Raw genomic sequence first — 20,652 nt, forward strand, 5'->3', positions numbered from 1 at the left:
TTCCTTTTAGAAGCCCACGCAAATATAATATAATATTAGCAAAAAATCGTAACAATGTAAAGATTGTAAAGATTATAAAGACATCTAGAATAATCCAAAACATATCACTCATATCAATTGTTACAGTCCATTCTGTGGAGTTGCTGCTTTTCTCTTCTCTGGGGTCTTCTTTTTTTCTCAGAGAAAAATAAATATTGAAAATCAAGACTTTAGAAATTTAGAAATATTCTCAAAATTCACACTCAAAGGGCCAAAAATGATGCCAATGAGTCATCATTTTAAAAGCAGCATACTGGATCAGATGTATGCTTTCCTAATTTAGATTTATGCTGTAAAACATTTACAGACAGCAGCTCTGTGTGGCTGTATACTGTGGCACAGCTTTGAGCATACTAACATACTCACAATGCCAACGCTAACATGCTGATTTTTAGCTGGTATAATATTTGCCATGTTCACCATCTTAGTTTAGCATGTTAGCATGCTAACATTTTCTAAAGAGCACTAAAAGTAAAGCACAGCTGAGGTTGATGAGACGTTTGTGGCCAAAAGATTAATCAAATTGAATTGTGACTTGATGGTGCAGCTTGATGAAAAGTAATGGGATCAAAATTATTACAATTCATTCTGAGGGGAACATGAATGCATGCACCAAATGTGGAACGCTTCAGTTCCTTAAACTTACATTCTCTCTAATGGCCAGCAGGGGGCGACTCCTCTGGTTGCAAAAAGAAGTCTGATTGTATGGAAATCTATGAGTAAATTACCTTACTTGTCACTTGATTTATTACCACAGCAAACATTGTGAACATGAGTTTATGGTCCCAATTGCTAGTTTCAAGTCTTCATCAATACAGCATGATGTTCATTGTGTAAGTTATGCTCCCATTTAGAGTAAAATAGACCATAAAGAAGGGTATGATTTAGGCGTAGCTACCTTGTGATTGAGAGGTTGCTACAGCGACGTTGTCTGGCCTGTTCATTGTCCGTGTTTTCGTCTTAGAACTTTACCCTCCTTCACTGTTTCACAAAATGTTTTCAGTTCATGAAAGTTAATTGTAACATGTTGGTCGCCAAAAAATGTTTTGTTCAGAGTTTTTATTAGCTCCACCCTCTCGTGTCACTTCTGGTTGCAAAAGGTCAAGGTGGCGACGGCCAAAATGCCAAACTCGAAGCCTCAAAACGGCAGTCCACAAACCGCTGGGTGACGGCCACTTCTGTCTCTGATTTAAAGCCACAAACTTCATGTCAAGAGATCCCCAAAGACATTAGGAATTGCATTTGCTGCTCAAAAGTGCATTGCCATCCATCCAATAGTTGATGAGATATTTCAGTGTGGACCAAAATGGCAGATACACTTATTGAATGGCATTGCCCTCCATATGGAGCCGCGCTGCTAGCATGGCAAAAAGCTGCATTTAAGACGGAGCCTCATCGGCTCCCCATATTGTCAAACATGTGCCATTGGTTTATACTGAGCCTGTATTCCCGTGTTGTGGTTCCAGCCAAAAAGCCTATTGTCCTCACATGACTGGCATCATTACAGAGCAGCCTTCCTCATCTAACTTCTAGCTTTAAGAGCTCTCTTGATCTTTCTGACTTTCCCCGTCTCAGTCTTTGTCACCATCTTTACTGGGTTTCACTGTCTCTCAACACTTCGTCTTCTGCTCTCTGTCTGTGGTGTTTTGGATTAAGGACTGTCTGGTTGGAAGATGTGGTATTTAAATGGCACTGTGTGTGTGTGTTTGACTGTGTGGCACGCATATATACAAGTCTATTTGTTTGTCTTTGCATGTCTGAGAGACTACGTGTAAGGTAATGTGAAATGTGTGCGTGTGGGCATAAAAGTGGAGGACAATGGCAGCATAAAACACACAAGCTGAGACAGTGACACAACACTTTCACAGACGGGGCGAAGACGTTGACGGATGTCCATGCATCATTAATCAACTATTCTAACTATGTCACTGTGAATACCGGGTGACCGGGAAGTGACACAGCAGCCACAACACCGTCAGGAAATTCTTTTCACATTTCCTGGACGGTAACTGTAGGGCACGAGCGGGAACTGCCCTTCGAACAAGAGTCCCCTCTGAGTGAGGAGAAAGGGGGACATTGTAGGCTGGGACCCAAAGGTCATCATGGCTGTTAGGCTCACGCTCTGCCTGTCCTGCTGACTCACCGCTGGACCAACCAGAGGCCGGACGACCGGGACTAATCTATGTGTGTCTCGGGCCACCATTAGTCAAATATTAGTCACAGCGCCAATTTAGGTGATGGACATGAAGAGATTTTCTGTTCTCCAGACTCACTTTGAGGCCCAAATGTGGATTTGTCGAACCAAATGTGACCTGATGTGATAGTATTTCCTCTCCCTGCTCTCTGCTTGTCTCCAGAATCTGTGCTCTGACTTCCTGCGTCAGAGGACTCCCACTGAGATGCTGAATGGCTGAAAGGCTGAAGCCCGGGCGCAACTCTTCACTCGTTTTCATCATTCACTCGTCATAGTAGGGAAAACACATGTACGAACAATAAAATAAATGATGGCAGGATTCCATTTAGTTGCTTCAGTTTCAGTGTCCTGGTTGTGCCGGTTCTTCTTCTTTTGTGGAAAAAGAGCTTCTGTGGAAAAAAAAACCTGTTGCTCTTCTTACCTTCTTTTTCTGTTGAATACTATTTACTGGATGCTCAATGCTGATTGGCTGACAAATTATCTGATCTTTCATATTTCTGAAGAAAAGTTGATCGCTTCACATGTATTCATATCACTCCTCAGACGGGAAGTCCAATTTTTCAATCAACCTAGAGGAGAAAAATAGTTATTTACTCCATAGATTTTTTTTAAGGAAAAGATGCTTTTATGGTCAACATTTTCAAGAGGTTTTATGCGCCAAAAGACACGGAAGACATTTTTGACTTGTCATAGTAGGAAAAGCACATTCCATTTAGTTGCTTCAGTTTGAACGCCCTCATTCATGTTGTTAGTAACACCTGGGCTTTTCCTGCAATGATGAGTCAAAATGTCGGCTGTAGAAGAGACCTGTTGGATAATCAGCATCTTTGTGTGTAAATGGGACTGTTGGGATGCTTGTTTACATAGTTGATGAAAGGTCACGTTTAATAAATATGAAATAAATCAGCAGCAAGACACGCAGTTTGTGGCTGTTTTGGGTTTCATGTTTTGATTCACGCTTAGTCAGTGTCTATGTAGCAATAGTGACATTTTCACTACAATAGGAACACGTCATAGTGACGCCATTGTTTATTGTTTGTAAAGAAAGAGAAACCAATTATTTTTAATGAGCCATTACAATAAACCACAGGGTGAAATATTACATTAAAAGAGGTTAACTTTGTCTCAAGCCAATTTCCACTTTAAAGCTGCAATATAACTTTTGTTGAACAGCGGCCATGTTTGAGACCCGTAGAGTTAGACCAGTTTTAATTTAGCTCTGAGATTATTTAAAGTTATACACACATTTGTACAAATGTAATTTAACTTAATTTAAACCTACAAAGCTAGCCACTTGACCCTGAGGCTGAACTAAGAGCCATGTTTCTATGGTATTCTGAGGGAAAGAGTTTATGGACACGGCAGTAACCCGTCAGAAATATACCGCAGAGAAGACACGTGAACAGCTACGTGCAACAGATGAATGTAGACGTCTTATGTTAGACATAAAGTTTGTTTTTGTGAAACCGGCCCCAAAAAGTCACAAATCCAAGATAATGCTAAATGCTAAAAAAAATAGTGTACTATAGTAGCACAGGTAGACAAGCGTCACACAGAACACACATTAGCAACCAATTGCCACCAGAGGCTACTGGTCGTACCAGACCAAGTAAGGCTGTAGCTGCAAAGCTCCAGAGTGCGCTGAGAAAGCATTTCATTGCTTATTCATTCACCTTTTCATTTGTAGAAGGAGGAATGTGTTATTTCCTCTTCAACATATTGCTTAAATGTTTGTAAATCGTCCTACAGTTAACTGAATCCCACTTAAACGTTGGTGGATTTAAAAAATAACAAATATCAGAAAATATCAGTGATCTGTATCACACTCTTCAGGGACAAAGAGATACAATTGATTTAAAAAAACAAAAAAAGACACTTTAGGATTTCTTTTCTTGTAACTCTCAATGACTACAGTCTGTTGTGGTGAACAACTGTATAGCAGAGACCTGGGGCATGGAAAGTAACAGATACAGAGTGATTCAGTGAAAGTCAATGGCTCTGACTCCCCTACCCATCACTGAAGAGGGAGAGGTTAGAAAAAAAAGAGCAGGGAAAGGACGGAAAGAGGGGGAAATGACTGGCGACTGTGTGGGAAGAGAGAGAAAGAGAGGAGGGGCTTAAAAAAGTATGAACTTGTGTATGATTTAGCTGCAGGAAGCATTAAGAAGGGGAAAGACTGCAAACGGGACGCGGTATACTCACTCGTTTAGCCTTTACTGAGGACGTGTTTGCCTTATGGCTTCTCAGAGAGTGACTTTTTCCACCGGGTCACACTTTTTCTAGTGCGCTCCTTTTCCTAATCCGGAGCATTCAGCTTTTGAACCCGTGCTGTTTTTCCTCTTTCCCCACTGTGCGTAATTTCTATCCAGGGAAAAAAAAAAAAAGGCGACATCACAACAACACGAGGACGAGGAATCAAGAAAGAGAGATCAAACGATCCAGGGGGGGAAAATGAAAGCCGTCTTGGATATCTGCTTGGTTTTCCTCATGCTGCACACTCCCGGCGTGCTGTCCTTGTCCACACGTAAGTTGCACACAGATGTCCATCGATGCGCAAAGTCACGGTCTTGGGCTGGGGACTGCTTTTTGGTTTGGGTACAGGGCTGCCCTTTTTGGTCCACTAAGATCAGTTGTATCCCTGTGTCACCCAGAGGTCTGTCTGTAAACAGCCCGGTGTGACATTGTCCTGTTCTGGTATGCGTGATTTTAGAAGATAAAGCAGATGCAAACATAGGTTTTCATAATAGTACAACACGTTATACTGTGGGGGTGTTAGTCAATGCAAACAGACAACTACAAGCCGTGATAGGGATGTTTTAGGAACATAGTTTGGATATCAATGGGGGATAAAGATAATGTATTGTTTTAGAAGGGTGATATTCAGCGCAAACACTACAAGCCTTGGAAATAATATTATAGTAATATCACGTGGGATAGATTTACTGTTTTAAAAGGATGTAAGTCAGTGCTAACATTGCATTAAAACTGCAAACCCTGATAATATCATTATAGGAATATTATATATTAAAGAAGATGAAAAACACTTCAAGGCTACTTTAACTCTGTATATGATTTCTATAAGAGGATACAATATGTAAATCCCATATAGGAACACTTAACAATCACAGTGATCTTTCATCGGGTAACACTGTTTTTGAAATGTGTTTCCAATGCAAATCAACTCAATATATTCTTACATAATAAGGGCTCACTTGCTTGGATCCACTCTGGTTGATTCCTGGACACACATTCAAAAGGACAAATGCCACTTTGTCCACTTGACACCTCCTGTTATTGATGTGCTCCTGCTGAGGTATATCGGCTGTATCCCTGCAGAGAGAACTCCTCTCCCAGGAGGCTGAATTTCAACAAGTCAGGTCATAATTCCTTTAACACATGGAGAGCAGGGGGGCTTTACGGACCGCAACAAAACAGTGACATCATTTGCTCGGGTTTTGGAGAATGTTAACCGGCGGCTTAATGCACAGTAACGTAAATAAATCAAAGTTATGTCCGCTTCCCCCGTTAAGTGGCTGGATTAGTTTTTATGGTGAGCTCACTGGCAAAGAGTAGCTCCTCAGACAGGATCTCCTGTTATTCATCCTGTTTGAAAGGTGCTAATAAAAGAAAGTATAGTTGGGCGTATAGAAGACAATGGGCCTTGATCATAAGCTGCCCTGCTGTTTATTACATGGCTTAATTGGTCATTACTGTTTTATTCACTGTAATAATGGAGGGCGCTTCCCTTTCACTCAGAGAGCTGTGGTTTACAGATGCCACTGAAATAAAACAGTTTAAATGTGGAATTTTCTTCCCAACATATAATTAGTTTTTAGCGCAGCTCATAATCCCATAAAGTTTGAGTTTATATGTACTGTTAGTTTATAAAGAGGTATTTATGTTGGATATGATTGTTTAATACCAAATGTTTGACTCTAAAACACACAAAATCAGCTTTTTAACCTAAAAGTACATTCTAATATCTCACAGTACATGTCCCGTTAATCCTGCCTGTACTTGGCCTAATTTGATTTGACTGAAGAACAAATAATCTCTCCTCTCTCCAGATACGAGCATCAGTGAAATACCTCAAATATAAGCTTTATAATTATACATTCTTTTGAAAAACATCCGACGCTGTCTCCTCCGTCTCCTTTCAGGTGGTGTTTTCACGGCTCATTGTCACTAAATGTTGCGTGACTTCTTCGTCTTGGCTCGTCCACACTGGCCCCTCCAAATACTCCACATGTATGTCTATTGTACAACAGACAGAGGAAAGTACAGGCTTTCTTTGAACTGTTGCATGAATGAGAGGAGAGTAAATAGTTCTTTAGAAAGAGGAGAGGATGTCACATACATTGGAAGACCGACAGCCTAAAGAAAAGTGTTTTCAGTCCACCAAAGACTTAAAATCAGTCATAAATGTCTTTGGAGAACACTCGCTGAAACATAAACGTCCCTCGCCCTCTCCATCCTCCAGTACCGCAGAGTTAAACTCATCCACGGCCCCCTGATCAGAGCTGTGCTTCAAGCACCCTCAGTCTCTCCAAACAAATAATATTTTACAAGCCATTTCCTCCAGTGAGCATGTCAAGCAGAGACAATAAACAGCAGTAATTGTGTCTAGTCTAGTGTTTGAACTGTGGAGGACGGGGTGTAAGGGGGCTTCACACCCCGCTTCGGGGCAGAGTCACGTCCTCAGCGCCTGGAACACATAAACACTGATTGTTATTCAGCCGTGATCAGCATATTATTGGCTAATCACGGCGCCCTTTGAATCTGCCGTATCCGGTGACAAAGACAATCCGCCCTCTGTGCATGTGTTTGTTTGTATTCGTGCATAAATGTGTGGAAGTGTTGTGTCAAAGCTGGAGTTGTAGGGAGTTGTGATATTGATATAGGTGTGGAGTTACAGTTGAATTAACTTCTTCAAAGGGCGGCTCCTCCATAAAGGACCACACAATGTCTATCAGCGTTAGGTGAATAGATTTGGCCCCCCAGGCGCAGATTTGTAGTGGTCTGACAAAGTGTTGAGGCACTCACTCACTCACTGCTCAGTCATTTCTGCAAAGAAATCATCTTAAGTTGTTTTCATAATGCCTTCTACTTAGGTGGGCAACTTTTCTTTTTTTGTTCCTTGTATAAGAATAAATAAACTCTCTCTGAATCGCTTCTCTTGTGAGCTGCTCTTGCAAGAAAGGATAAATATACAAACATAACAACAGGATTCAGTCACTCATCACACAGACGCAGAAGTTAAAACTTTCACAAATATTATAAAAAATGTCTCTAAGTACTATAGAGCGTTCAAGTTCCTCCGAAAATTAGTTTCTCTCATACATATATATGTATTATTTTGCAGTTTTCCATTTGTTTAGTTTTCATTTGACATTTAGCTGTAAAATGAGACAACAAATGATAAAAAGCAACAACATTTATTTATGGAGCAACTTTCCTTTAGAGCGTACCAACTGTTTGATCAGAAATGTAAGACCACAGACAAATAAGCAAACAGCAAGACCCAAGTACTGTAAGCCCAGTGAGGGGAACAAACTTCGCCAAGAGCTGATGAAAAACAGCAGAAATTATAAAATACTTAACAAAGTCAAAACAAAATCACAAAAGTAACAAACTGAAAACAGATTTAAAACAGCTAGTCTTTACAAAAGAAATCCCTTAAATAGTGCTTGCTTTACATTATTAGAATCATTTTTTTAGGCCTGTCTCAAGTTTTTCCACCATTTCTCACATATTCAGCAACTGTATAGTTATAATCTTTTATCAGACCCTCTATGTCTGGTAAACTCCTGCATCTTTCAAACACCACCCCTCCGGTTTGCATTGCAGGTTTTCAGTCTAATATTTAAAGTTTTAACTCTAACTCATAACCCTGATGACATCATTGTGACGTCATCAACCGTCTTCCTATGACATCCATCTCCTCCAGATGTAGCAGTAATATACCCCCAGGACCCCGTCCTTCGCATGGGGTCCAAACTGACCGCCAGCTGCTGGGTCCACCCTGACCTCGGCGTCCACGCCAGCTCTCTGTTCTGGACGCTCAACGGTCAACAGCTGCCCAGCTCCTTGTACAGAGTGCTGAGCCCGACCAACCTCAGTGTGACGCTGGCCGGACTCAACGCCTCCAGGCAGACGTCCGGCGACAACCTGGTCTGTCACAACCACAAAGGACACATCTTGGCTGGCTCCTGCCTCTACGTCGGCAGTAAGTCAAAGTTTGTCAGTAGTTATAGGATTTTAAGCTTGGTTTCATTCATGTAGAAGTCCACATTTTCTTCTTTTGTCATTTTATTAGTATATTCGTTTGGCCGACATTTCTCTGAGGAATACGTGTCTGCGTTTTGTCTGTGCTTCGCCGTTAACTCCTGTTAAAAGGGTAATTTATGGTCGAACAGGAGTGAGAGGAGGGAAAAGGAAACGGCACTAGAAGCTGTATTTTATATTTAGTATTCCTGCCTTGAGACCAGTGAGAGGCCTCTATGACCTGTGTGGTCCATTACTCGCACAATCGCTCACAGGTCATGGGTCATAAGACAACTTTACAAAGACACATGTTTGTATTTCCATACGTATGAGGACCAGCATTTACATAATGCATTACATTGCCCCTAAATGGTTTAAGCGTTTACAGTTAACTATATTGGGTGATCTTGTTAATGTGATGCCCTATAATAAACTTATTTTCTCCAGGGTCAATCCTTATCTTTTAGAAATAGTTTGACATTTTGGGACGTTTATGCGCACTTAGAGTTAGTTGCTTGTTATTACCAATGGAAATATTGACTGAAGCAATGCAAGTAAGTAGCAATAATAAACTGGAACCATCCATTAACTCTCCAACAGCCCTTTGTAGAAGTAAGGAGTAGCCTCACTCTAAAAATGGTCCTCTCAAAGACAGAAGTACACGATCAGAGGAGAAGCAGTCAGGATCCTAATCTCTGTGCGACGCTGGTGTTGAGCACCCTGTGTTCTGAGAGACGAGGAATGTTGGCAGGGATCCAGAGTCTGACCAAATCAGACAGCACGCACACAGACACACACATACATACACACACTCACACCAATTAAGAGAAAAACACACCAATTTGTGAGGAACACCACTTGTGGGTGAATTACACTCAGGAGGAAGGGGCTGAAGTAATGGCTGGAGGTAACTTTGTACCCTCTATGAACCTACATCTTCCCTCCACCTCTTTGTCTCTGCACTGCTCTCTTTTGTCTCTCATGTCTATTTTGTTCCCCCTTTCTCTCCGTCTTTCCACCTGTTCCTCTTTCTGCCCCAGTGCCTCCAGAGAAGCCGGTCGATCTGACCTGCTGGTCCAGGAACACCAAAGACCTGACTTGCAGCTGGGTCCCCGGAGGAAAAGGAGAGACTAACATCAGCACACAGTACACTCTCAAGTACAAACTCAGGTATTAACGCACACACTTACAGCTACACTGCAGAAAATATCCACGTGACAAGTCATTCAGTTCACTGTATCTGAAACTCAGCTTTTTAAAAAAAACAAGCCCACTCATAGTATTTCAGTAATCAAGTTAATCTTTTAGAATCAGACCAGATTCTGGGTAAAATAGGACAAGATCAGAATCAGACCAGATCTGGGTAGAAAGCGATTTTCAAAACTTTAAGTTATCAGATCTGGGTAGGATCAGACCAGATCTGGGTAGGATAAGACCAGATCTGGGTAGGATAAGACCAGATCCGGGTAGGATAAGACCAGATCCGGGTAGGATAAGACCAGATCCGGGCAGAATAAGACCAGATCCGGGCAGAATAAGACCAGATCCGGGTAGAATGAGACCAGATCTTGGTAAAAAGCGATTTTCAAAACTTTACGTTTCCTTGGGACTTTTTGTTCCGTCATTCAGAACGTATTGAGGACACAAAATCCGCTTAGCTTGTTTTTGCTGGAATTCGTGTGAGGTTCGCCCAGATTTTTATGTAAAATGTCTGAACTAGAGCCTATTGCAAATGTTCTTACTCAAAATCAACATATTTCAGGATTTTTTACTCAGCTGACATGCGTAGAAAAACAGAAACAATCGGAGCTTGAAACAGACAAAATACCATATCTCTTTGGCAGATCTTACGTGAAGAATAATAACAGCAGTGGTGGCCAGAGGGTTAAAACCTTCATGCCTACAAAAGTCACATTTCATGAGAATTAGGAAAAGGGGGTTTTCAGCTGGGATTGCTACATTTTAAAAATGAGCTTCATATGGGTTGTAAGCTCTGTTCGCATATTTTAAAAGTTAAATCAGCAATATAAAAGCAGCAAAAGGGAAATGACTTGACATGCGTGCAGTGGCCGCAGGCCTGCCAACTGCAGTCTCACTGCAGTCACATTAGTGTAAATAAGGACCTAATAAAACCACTTGTGACGGATAAACTCTTAACTGGCAACACATTATATAATAAATTCTATATCACATGCATTATTAATGGGAACTGTTTTGCTGGCCAGAGTTATTTAAGTATATTTTGTTTTCCTCCCAGGTGGTATGGTAAGGAGAAGGAGTGTGAGGATTACACTCATACGCAACCTTACTACTGCAGCATCACGCGGGACCTGCACCTCTTCACGCCCTACGAGATCTGGGTGGAGGCCTCCAACCAGCTGGGCCGGGCTACCTCCGATGTCATCACCCTCGACATCCTAGACGTGGGTGAGTGTGAGAAGGAGTGAACTTCGACCCCCTTTTTTTAAGAGCTTAGATCCCAGTGACAATGAGCCCTCAGGCTATAATAAATAACAGTGGATACGAGGCCCGTAGGCATGAAAATAACGAACAATTACACACGTCTACGACTCGTGAACAGTTCAATCTGTGAGAGATTTTGTGATTTATTCCTCCTCTTACCATCCTCATAGTGGTTGCTAGTCTTTGGTTCCACTTAACATAATACAAGTAAACAAAATCTCACAGTATTTTGCAAATGAAAGGAAAAACTAAAACATATACAGCGATACTACATGTTATGTTGGTGAGTTGTCTATTCCTGACAGAAGAAGCTCTTTACGGAACAGGCTCTTGTTTTTAACTAGTCCAGGCAAACATGATGTTAGCCGGCTGATGAGAGGATTGATATCACTCTCATGTCTCAGAGGCAATTATCTTAGCTTAGCAATGAGACTTAAAGCAGAGGGAAAGATGTGGACAAAACATAAAAGGGATATGCCTTCTGGCACCTCTACAGATTATTGATTAACACGCTGTGTCTTGCTTGATCAGTCAAAAAAATAATGCTGTAATAACAACAATTTGTGGTTGTATGCCAGACATTTTCTTGGACGGTAGCAGTGACTCTAAGTTTGCACAGCAACACTAGTAAGGATCCCAAAAGTTTTCAAAGATGTGTGGAATAAAATAAAAGGTTTAATAACCTTAAAGCTGCTTATAGGGGAAACAAGGGGGCCAACTGCAAGTTAAGTGATTCATTCCTGCCCCTATTTATTATCTCATGACCCCTGAGATTGGCAACCACGAATGACGTTATCACTTTCTAAATTCATCTCTTTTATTCCGACAGACAGTGGCTGGATTTCTGTGGCTTTTGTCTTTTTGGAGCAAGTTGTTCACAAGCAGTCATCCAGCTTTACACTGATAGGATGAGTGGTGTTCCCTTTTAAAGCTTTGTTATGTGGTCCGTTGCCTGGCTTAGTGCGGTTTAAGCAAATGGACAACAAGATAAAAATTCTTCTCTTCTCTCATTATTCCCTAAAAAACACACACACACACACACACACACACACACTCTCATACACACACATGCATGCACACACCTGGACAGGCGTAGGCGTGTGTGTGTGACGAATGAAAACGCCCTCTCTTTTGATGAGCTCATTTTCTCTTTACTCATGCTCACTGGACACACGTACAGAAAACACTCGCTAACCCCCTTTTATGTAGCGTCGGAATGTTCCAGACTGATCCTCGAACCTAATCCCGTCTCCGAGCCGGCTGCAGACCCCCGAGGCCTAAAGGAGTTTGGGCTTTGAGGCTTTAAGGCTTTAAGACTTGGACCTGAAATAATACAACCTGATTAGCTTGGAGCTCTTCACCTGGTTCAACACGCTCCTAACGGTTCCGGGTAATTGTACCGAGAGGAAAACCCATACAGAGTTTCAGAGGCGAACACGTCACCAGCGAGGAAACGAGCGTCCATCAAACTGTAATCCCTTTTCCGTTACCTAATGTATGCACGCAAGCACACACGCACACCTGTTGACACACCCCGAGGGCAGGGCAGGGCCTGGTAACTGTATAGAAACAGAGAGGCAGACAGAGGTGGTGTAGGCGGTTTCTGGACTTGTGCGTGTGTGTGGGGGTTTTGTTTCGCTCAGGTTGCCCCGGCCATTCTTTTCACGCAAGCAGTGGCAGGTCATAAAACACAGCAACCACACCTGCGTGGAGCTGCTGTGAGTCACTCGCGTCTACGGTCTTGTCCAATCAGTTATGAAAGCGAGGTGGACACACCTACAGATTTTTTCTGCATTCCTCAGTCACGGGGAGCCCTCTGAACTGAGAGACTAGAGGCAACTTGTGTTGGTGTCTTGAGTCTGAGATGAGGATATGTTGAGGGATGACACAATAGATGTTAAGAATCTGTAATTTGACATGTCTCTTTGACTTTTATTGCCAAATGCACATAATGTATGTTGGAACTACACAGTTCATTTTTTTATCAGCGGACAAATAACTTTATTCCTCATTAAAAATACCATTTAAAAGATTTTCTCTTCTAACTTAAATACAAAGTTAATTATCTTATTATCTTCAGATATCTTGGCTTTTCTTGTGATAACGGAATAATTGTCTGGAAAAAACAAATCAGAATGATGTCATAAAATATGTTGTCATCTCAAAATGAATGATCTGAATGCCATTCATATTTACAATAATCAAGCAAACAAGACATTAGTATGAAACCCACAGGCAGGCTCTCGAAATGAATGGTAGTCAAATAGAAACATTTTATGTGAAATAATGTATATTAAGTGTCATAAAAGTGAATGCATAATTCTGGCAATATTTATTCTATTTTATTTTTTCTGTAAAAGATTTTGAAGTATTTTTTTTCCAGACCTGAGTATTTGCCAGCAGATCTTATGCTTCGTCCAAACATCCACCAATCAGAGGGTAGGGCAGCAGCCTCTTTGTAGCCTGAGAGGCAAAACATGGAGCAAAGAAAGTCCATTAAACACTTGTTAAGCTTAATTGCTGTGAGCACAGGAATAACTGAAAACCATATCAGCATTTCTGTCCGATACGTGTCATTGGTTTGGGCGATTAGTGTGTCCACTTCAAAACCACTCTACTGTTTTACCAAGGCTTTAAAACTTTTACTCCACTTTTGTGTTAAAAATAAAAAACAATCTAAGACGGGTGACTGTGCGTGCTACCATTATATTTACACTTTTAAAATCACCCATGAGTACGAACTGAAGCAGTTAACAGAAAGTCTCTTGTTCCTCTGAACACTGGGGACAATAAACGAATCCTCTAAAACTCTTGTGTCAACTCCCACTTTTATTTTCCCCTCCACTGAATCTTTCCCATCTTCTTCTCTCCCCTGGGCTCGTCTTGTTTGTTTATCGCCAAGGGATGACATTATGAAAAGTGACTGCAGTTGATATTGAAACAATCTTAAAAGCCCAAAAAAAAAAAAAGCGAGCAAAGTTAAAATAATGGTCTGTCAGCACGTTTGTTTGTCGAAAAGATAATCGTTGTCAGATGAAGAAGGCCTCTTCCAGTTCACACAAGTCAACTCTTCAGAAACTGTAAGGCTCAGAGACCACAAACCTCCACCAATGCTGAACAATCCTCCAATGAGCGGTTACACACAAAGACGTCACTCCTACTGCTTTAGATTTGAATTAAGTGCATTTCTTGACCCTGCAAACGTAAGCTGTAATGTAGAAAAAGCCCCTGAGCTATAAATTCTTGGCTAAAATGATCATCTGTGCCATCTGTCCACCAGAAGTACATCATTAGGTCTTTAGGATAGAAATATACTTGTTAATGGATGTAATAAATAAAAGAGTTTGTTCCTCGCATGATATCATTGTTTGTGCATTTGAAATTTTGCTCTGATTATATCATTATAGTCACAAACAGTTTCTCTCAAAAATAAATAGAAATCCAGCCGGTTGGTTAGCAACGCATACACCAACTCTTTTTAAAAGTCATTTTTGCTTTCATCTTTAATTTTCTGCTGTAATCAATGGTTTTGTATTAACAATGGATTAATTGACTACATGTGACCCAACTCTACAGTTGCCCTCGGCTAGCGTCAGCGTCCTTTGGCTCAGTTTTGGTTTTCCAGCTCGCAACTTTACTGCTCTGGTTCCCTCTCAGCACTCGTGTCAACCTCATTTCCAACAGCAGGTTCTATCTCTATTACAAATCTGTACTCTAGCTGGTGAACATAGCGGAGTATTTAGCAAATAGAGGGACAGATATTTCAATCAGGAGTGATTGAAGATATTGGCTAAAAAGAGCTAAAAAAGATATTGGACCTACATTTGTCATTTGTCAGGTGGCCAGAGACACAACTCATAATGAATGGTAATGTTGCTCTGTGTGTAAATAAGTTTGCTAACATCTTCACCGTAACAACTTCAAATGGTCACAAGGCCCCGGAGTGGCCAAAAAAAGCAAGTAATGCTGCTTTAAAGATTCTTATTTCTTGTCTGAATGCAAAAATATACCATTTTGGTGTAAAGTACATTGTTAACTGTAAGTTTTGACTGTATTCTTTAAAAGTAATACAAAGACGTCAACACGAAGAGACATTTTTTAACTATGATACATCCCCAAATATTCCATATCCGGCTCATTTATCTAGACCTTTTTCATTGAATATTTACTAATATTCAAAATTTCCCATATGTCACTTGAATCAATTAGACGATTAATTGATCAGTCAATAGACAGAAAATAAATCGTCAACTATTTCGACAATCAAATAATCATTGCAGTCATTTTTTCAATAAATAACTCCAAACATTTGCTGGCTTCAGCCTCTCCATCGTGAGGATCCGATGCTCATCTTTGTGATAACAAACTGAATGTCTTTTGGTTTTAAACTGCTGAAGACATTTAAAGACGGCACCATCGGCTGTAGGAAATTATAACGGCCATTTTTCACTATTTTCAGAGATTTTTGAAGTTAGAACTGAATTTTTGGCATATTTTCTGCTCTTGATGAGATCTTCTCACTTGATAACCTCCTCCGTCTCCTCTACCTCCAGTGACCACGGACCCTCCGTCAGGTGTGGCCGTCAGTCGTGTCGGTCAGTTAGAGGACCAGCTGAGTGTTCGCTGGGAGGCTCCGCCCGCTCTCAAAGACTTCCTGTTTCAGGCCAAATACCAGATCCGCTACAGACTGGAGGACAGCCAAGACTGGAAGGTATAAGACAAGGAGTTATAAAGACATAAATCTGTTCTCTTTGTCTCTCACACACAAACAGATATATCACTGCAGCTGTTTCTCATCCTAATGCTGTAATCACCCCTGATCTAGTCTGATTGAGGCCTCCACTGCCAGATGGGTTAACAGTTCAGAAACTTTCATCAGCCATAACTCTAGAAGTCAGGTTTTGATCAGGAGAAAAACACCGGCCAGAGCCACTGTGTATCCCTCCGATCAAACTTTTAATGAATGAAAAATACAGTGTAAAACCTTCAGCCGTGCAGATGGTGTTTCCCAGGAATCATTTGAGTCCTGTGGGTACGAGTGAAGATTCTCCAGTAATTAAGGGGGAATTACAAAGATGTAATATAAGCAAGTCTTTGCTCGCAAAGTGGAAAAAGAAAAGAAGGGGAGTGGAGAGAGGCGGCGGAGGGATGAGACCGTTTCGAAGGAAGAGAGAGGAGACTTAAATCCGAGGGTTCAAGGGTTTGGTGGTGAAAACAAAATGCCGTTTTCCCTCTGAACCGGCCCTAATCATGAGGTCATGCTGAGGAATGGAGGGATACATCTCAGCTGTTAATGCCTTCAATATGGCCGTAAAGACGCTCAGCGGTAACGTCTGCCGATTTGGCTTCCCCACGTCACATCATTAGCCCTCTGATGCCTGTAATTTCCAGGTTCTGCTTTCTGTTGCACTCGTTCTTAACAAGTGTTTACAGACCAAATGCCAGAGAGAGAAAGTGGGGACTATTAGACAAGATTATTAACTGCAGTGTGTGGGCGTCTCTTTCTCTCCATCTTTTCTGTCCTTACTTTTGCTGTCTTGTACGGTCTTCGAGTACACGTGCATGCTCCTGTGTGCGTTTCTCAGCATATCCAGCTCTGTAATAACTAATAGAGAGCAGGTTTTTACCCAGCAGGCACGGCTACGTTAAAACATTTTCATAAACATGCTGATCAGGAGTCACTAAACAATGTGGTGTGCATGCATGCTCAGGTCTGTTCAGGGTTTGTGGTTGTATTTTCTACATCTTGACTCTGCCCTGTGTTTAAGTTTACGCACATTGGTATTTAATACTGCGGTCAGACCTCCAACTCTTCTGTGTTTGAGTCTTTTCCTTTTTTCTCCTGTAGGTGATGGATGACGTTGGGAATCAGACATCTTGTAGATTGGCTGGACTGAGACCTGGAACAGTGTATTTTGTCCAGGTACGGTATGGTCTGGTTGTGTGTGTGTTTGTGTGTGTTGGAGTGTATGTAAGTGTACATCGGATTTGGTCCATGTTCATATTGTTGCATCTTCTCCAGGTTCGCTGTAACCCCGTGGGCATCTACGGCTCTCGCAAAGCTGGGATCTGGAGCGAGTGGAGCCATCCTACTGCTGCATCCACACCCCACAGTGGTGAGCACACACTCAAACACACACACACAGGACTACTAAGAAGGCATTTGCTTGCTGTTGATCTCAGTTTTGAGGTAATTTCGATCCATTTTAAGGGGCAATTTGTGCCACTAAAACTTGCTTTATATCACGGTGCAGCACAAGTCCCACAGCTCTGTCCGACAGCTGGAAACCGCGAGCCTGGTAGAAGAAGAATGGAGTTGTTTTACACTTCTGTACTCTTCTTCCAGCCTGGATTGTATTGTATTGATCTTTTATTTATGGCAGATGCATCAGTCAAATCAAATCAAAAATCATAGCAAAACCAAATCATAATATTGCCAAACCAAACATTAAAAGGTCGAAGCAGACTTTGCTCATGTAAAGCTTTAGTTGCAACACAAAGATCTTTACAATGAACTGATAAAAGACAAACACACCTTCATTTGTGCCGTCGGATTCACTGGATGCTATAAAGATGTGGCCAACTGCTGTTGTTGCCTCCCAAGATTTAACAATGAAATTGCAGAGTAAAATAGTATCATAATAAGTTATTGGAATGATGGCCATGACTTTGAAAACAAAACATGGGTTGTAAAAAACTTGAAGGGTTTCCCAGAACTTCCCATGAATTTTGGCAACAGTACCAGAAAGAAAGAGAGGTCCTATCGGTTACTGTGTGAATTCACTGCCTGAACTTTTCATGGCTCTACACTGGCACGCACTACACATCTTGAGTAATTTCTCACTTCTTCTTCTTTGCTTTCTTTGCTTTAACTATAACTATTGTAATAACTGTGCTCTGCAGTGGAGGAATGCAACTAAGTACGTTTAAGTGACTGAAATACCACCACTGCCGCTCTGTAAGATGTTTCATTACAGAACGCCAAAGCCAGTCTTACTCTAGTCTCATCCTCCCTCTCCCTTCTTCTCTTCCCTTCATGCAGAGCGGCTGATTTCGGGCTCCTGCGACTCAAAGTCCAGCGGTGACTCCAACTCCACCCTTCGCAGGGAGCTGAAGCAGTTCTTCGGCTGGGTGCGGAAACACGCCTACGGCTGCAGCAGTATGTCCATGAAGCTGTACGACCAGTGGCGAGTGCTGATGCAGAAATCCCACAAAGTTCGCAACCAGGTAGGTAAGCATCACTAATGCAGGGGACACGCAAATCAAATCGCACAAGCCGATACGCACTTAAAGTAAAAACAGTTTTGTTTTATTAAACCTGATTTGTAACAGATTTTGTCTTTTTAATTTAGGTTCTCCAAGGGGATAAATCCTAGCACACGCTGCTTTTACAAGCAGAAAACAAGTATGTGTGTGTGTGTGTGTGTGTTTGTGTGTGTGAGATAGAGAGATTGTATTCGTATATGGGAATTATAAGACATTTTGCTCTGGACATTTTGTGCAAATACCAGCCGTGGCGACGAGAGGACATAAACTGTGGGATTTTTCTAGGCAACATGAGAACCTTTTTTCTGTCTGAAAAGGTGCAACTGATCCTGGTATCATCATTAACAAAGAGACCACGTGGACTACTCTGCTTTCTCAAAGGAAGGTTGTAGCATGAATAACTCTAAATGTGCTCAAAGGTGATCGAAACAGATTCAAACTAACTAAAAGTGTTGCCCGAGCATCTGAAAGTATTGTGTGACCTTTTGTTGAGTTTCTCTTGTGGATCCAAAGCACCATCTAGTGGCAGTTCAGCATCCATGGATACTCCAAATACTTTTCACTGTTGCTCTGACGAAAAAAGAAAAAGTACAAAGTTATCATACAGTATTTCTAAGTCATGCTTTGTCATATAAGTGCCAAACTGGTTCACCCAGCATTCATGTGTTTCTGAGCGACAGTATGTGACTGATGACGTGATGATGTTTGTGTCTGGAGACGTTTCACTGCCTTTATTTTTGTACTGAATTGTACCAGCATATTTAAATCTGTATAAAGTTATGTTTTATGTCTTAAGTTATGTTTAGTTAGTAAAGAAATATCAATGACTGAAGTTGTTATCGATCTCTAATGTTGTATAAAGATGTTGTCAGAAACAGAGTTTGGAAATGAGTTGGCTGCACGCTACAGCAGACACTATAATACAACAATATGCATATGTTCCCATTGCTCCATAGAGTATGACTTACTGCTCAACACATGTCCTGCTGTACAGACTCTGGTTCCGATTGTCTGAGCTGAAATATTTATAAAACTGCCACGTATAAGGACAAAAAGAACACGTCATAATATGGAACAGAATTTCATTTTCTCTCCATATTGCCACCAAAATAAGCAGAATGCATGCAATAAATGTGTGATACTATCAGTGGAAGATGAAATGTTTGGTCAGAAATCAGTTCTGTGTTCTTTATTAACTCTTTATCTAGTGTGGATATGAGACTTGACATCTGTGCACGTTGTGACTCAAGGTCTGCAGATCAACCCCCAAGCTACAGCAGCGCCAATTAAAATTTGTAACTTTAATATTCAAAAGCTGTTTAGACGTTTGGGGAGACACCCCCAGGCAAAAAACATTGCGTTTCATGCACTGGTCAAATTTTGAACTATTTTGTTACGGTGTTTATTTTACTACTTTGACTATTTGCATCTATAGGTTTCTTAACTGCTTTAAAAGTTAGGATAAGCCTCATTTGCATTTTAAAACATAAAATTTCAGAAAACTTGTAATACAAAAAATAAAATTTAATTTAAAATAGAATCATTAAATAGGGAAGTTTCGTGGTGATATTTATTAGGTGTTTTTTCTTTTACCCCATATTCGCCTGTAGTGTCTTCAAAATGTATGGAAATTTACAATCCATACCTTTGAAGGACGTGTTCTACTACTATAGTCCCCCTAAGCTGCGGCTGGTTCCAGATCGGCTTTAACAAAGTGAGATGTGAACATGCTCAGTCATCAAGAACAGTTAAAACTCCACCAACACTTCGAAAGTAAAGAACAACTTAATTGTGATACCAACGCGTTTCAGCTTGTGGCCTTCATCCGTCTCATCATACGACCTCTTGAGACTTTGTCACTCTTCCGTGCTCCTTGGAAGTATAGTTCTTAATGTGTTTAAGAACCATGGCCAAGCTTACAATAGTTTTAGCAACCAGAGAAGAATGGAAAAGGTTATGTTATTGAAATCTCTTGAAGGTGCAAAAAAAAGTGTCTTGATAAACATTCTCAGTGGCCAAGAAAAGCATCTACGCCTCATAATTTAGCATTTAGGAGGAGAAACATAAAAAGCTGTCCACACGGTGGAGCTGTCTGCACCTAAATCGAAGTAGTTCTTCCTTGGTCGTGGCCTTACTTTCCAACAATTTCCATTGGACTCATGAATGCTGACTAATAACTAAAAGGAAAAACAAACAATTAGGAATGCAAACCTTGGGGAGGGCAATAAAAATCTCTGACATCTTTGACCAATGCCTTCCCTAAGGAATCCAGGCTGCATCTGGATCCCAGTCCCACAACAACAACAACAACAACAACAACGGGGCAATGCTTGCTGCATCGTCTCACTGTTCACCAGAGAAACTCAAGACATAAGTGGTTGTGTTTCCTGTCAGTGTAGCGGGTTCCTCTCCTGCTGGTGACACAG

The 20,652-nt window shown here is 41.1% G+C and overlaps 1 protein-coding gene across 2 annotated transcripts; it reads left to right on the top strand.

Moving 5' to 3' along the window:
• Positions 1–4,351: 4,351 nt before the first annotated feature.
• On the top strand, positions 4,352–20,529 carry crlf1a (cytokine receptor-like factor 1a). 2 transcript variants are annotated; one of them, XM_031848046.1, is made up of 9 exons: positions 4,352–4,757; positions 8,181–8,459; positions 9,538–9,667; positions 10,755–10,924; positions 15,514–15,671; positions 16,809–16,883; positions 16,983–17,076; positions 18,003–18,191; positions 18,313–20,529. In XM_031848046.1, the coding sequence occupies exons 1-9, from the start codon at positions 4,685–4,687 to the stop codon at positions 18,327–18,329; spliced, it is 1,185 nt and encodes a 394-aa protein (XP_031703906.1). In that variant the 5' UTR covers positions 4,352–4,684; the 3' UTR covers positions 18,330–20,529. The 2 variants fall into 2 exon arrangements, with proteins under 2 accessions (XP_031703906.1, XP_031703905.1); XM_031848045.1 differs by having other exon boundaries at positions 18,003–18,187.
• The last annotated feature ends 123 nt before the right edge of the window (positions 20,530–20,652 follow it).

The sequence above is a fragment of the Anarrhichthys ocellatus genome, unplaced genomic scaffold, assembly GCF_004355925.1.
Source record: "Anarrhichthys ocellatus isolate YVR2014 unplaced genomic scaffold, GSC_Weel_1.0 scaffold7, whole genome shotgun sequence".
Taxonomy (NCBI): domain Eukaryota; kingdom Metazoa; phylum Chordata; class Actinopteri; order Perciformes; family Anarhichadidae; genus Anarrhichthys; species Anarrhichthys ocellatus.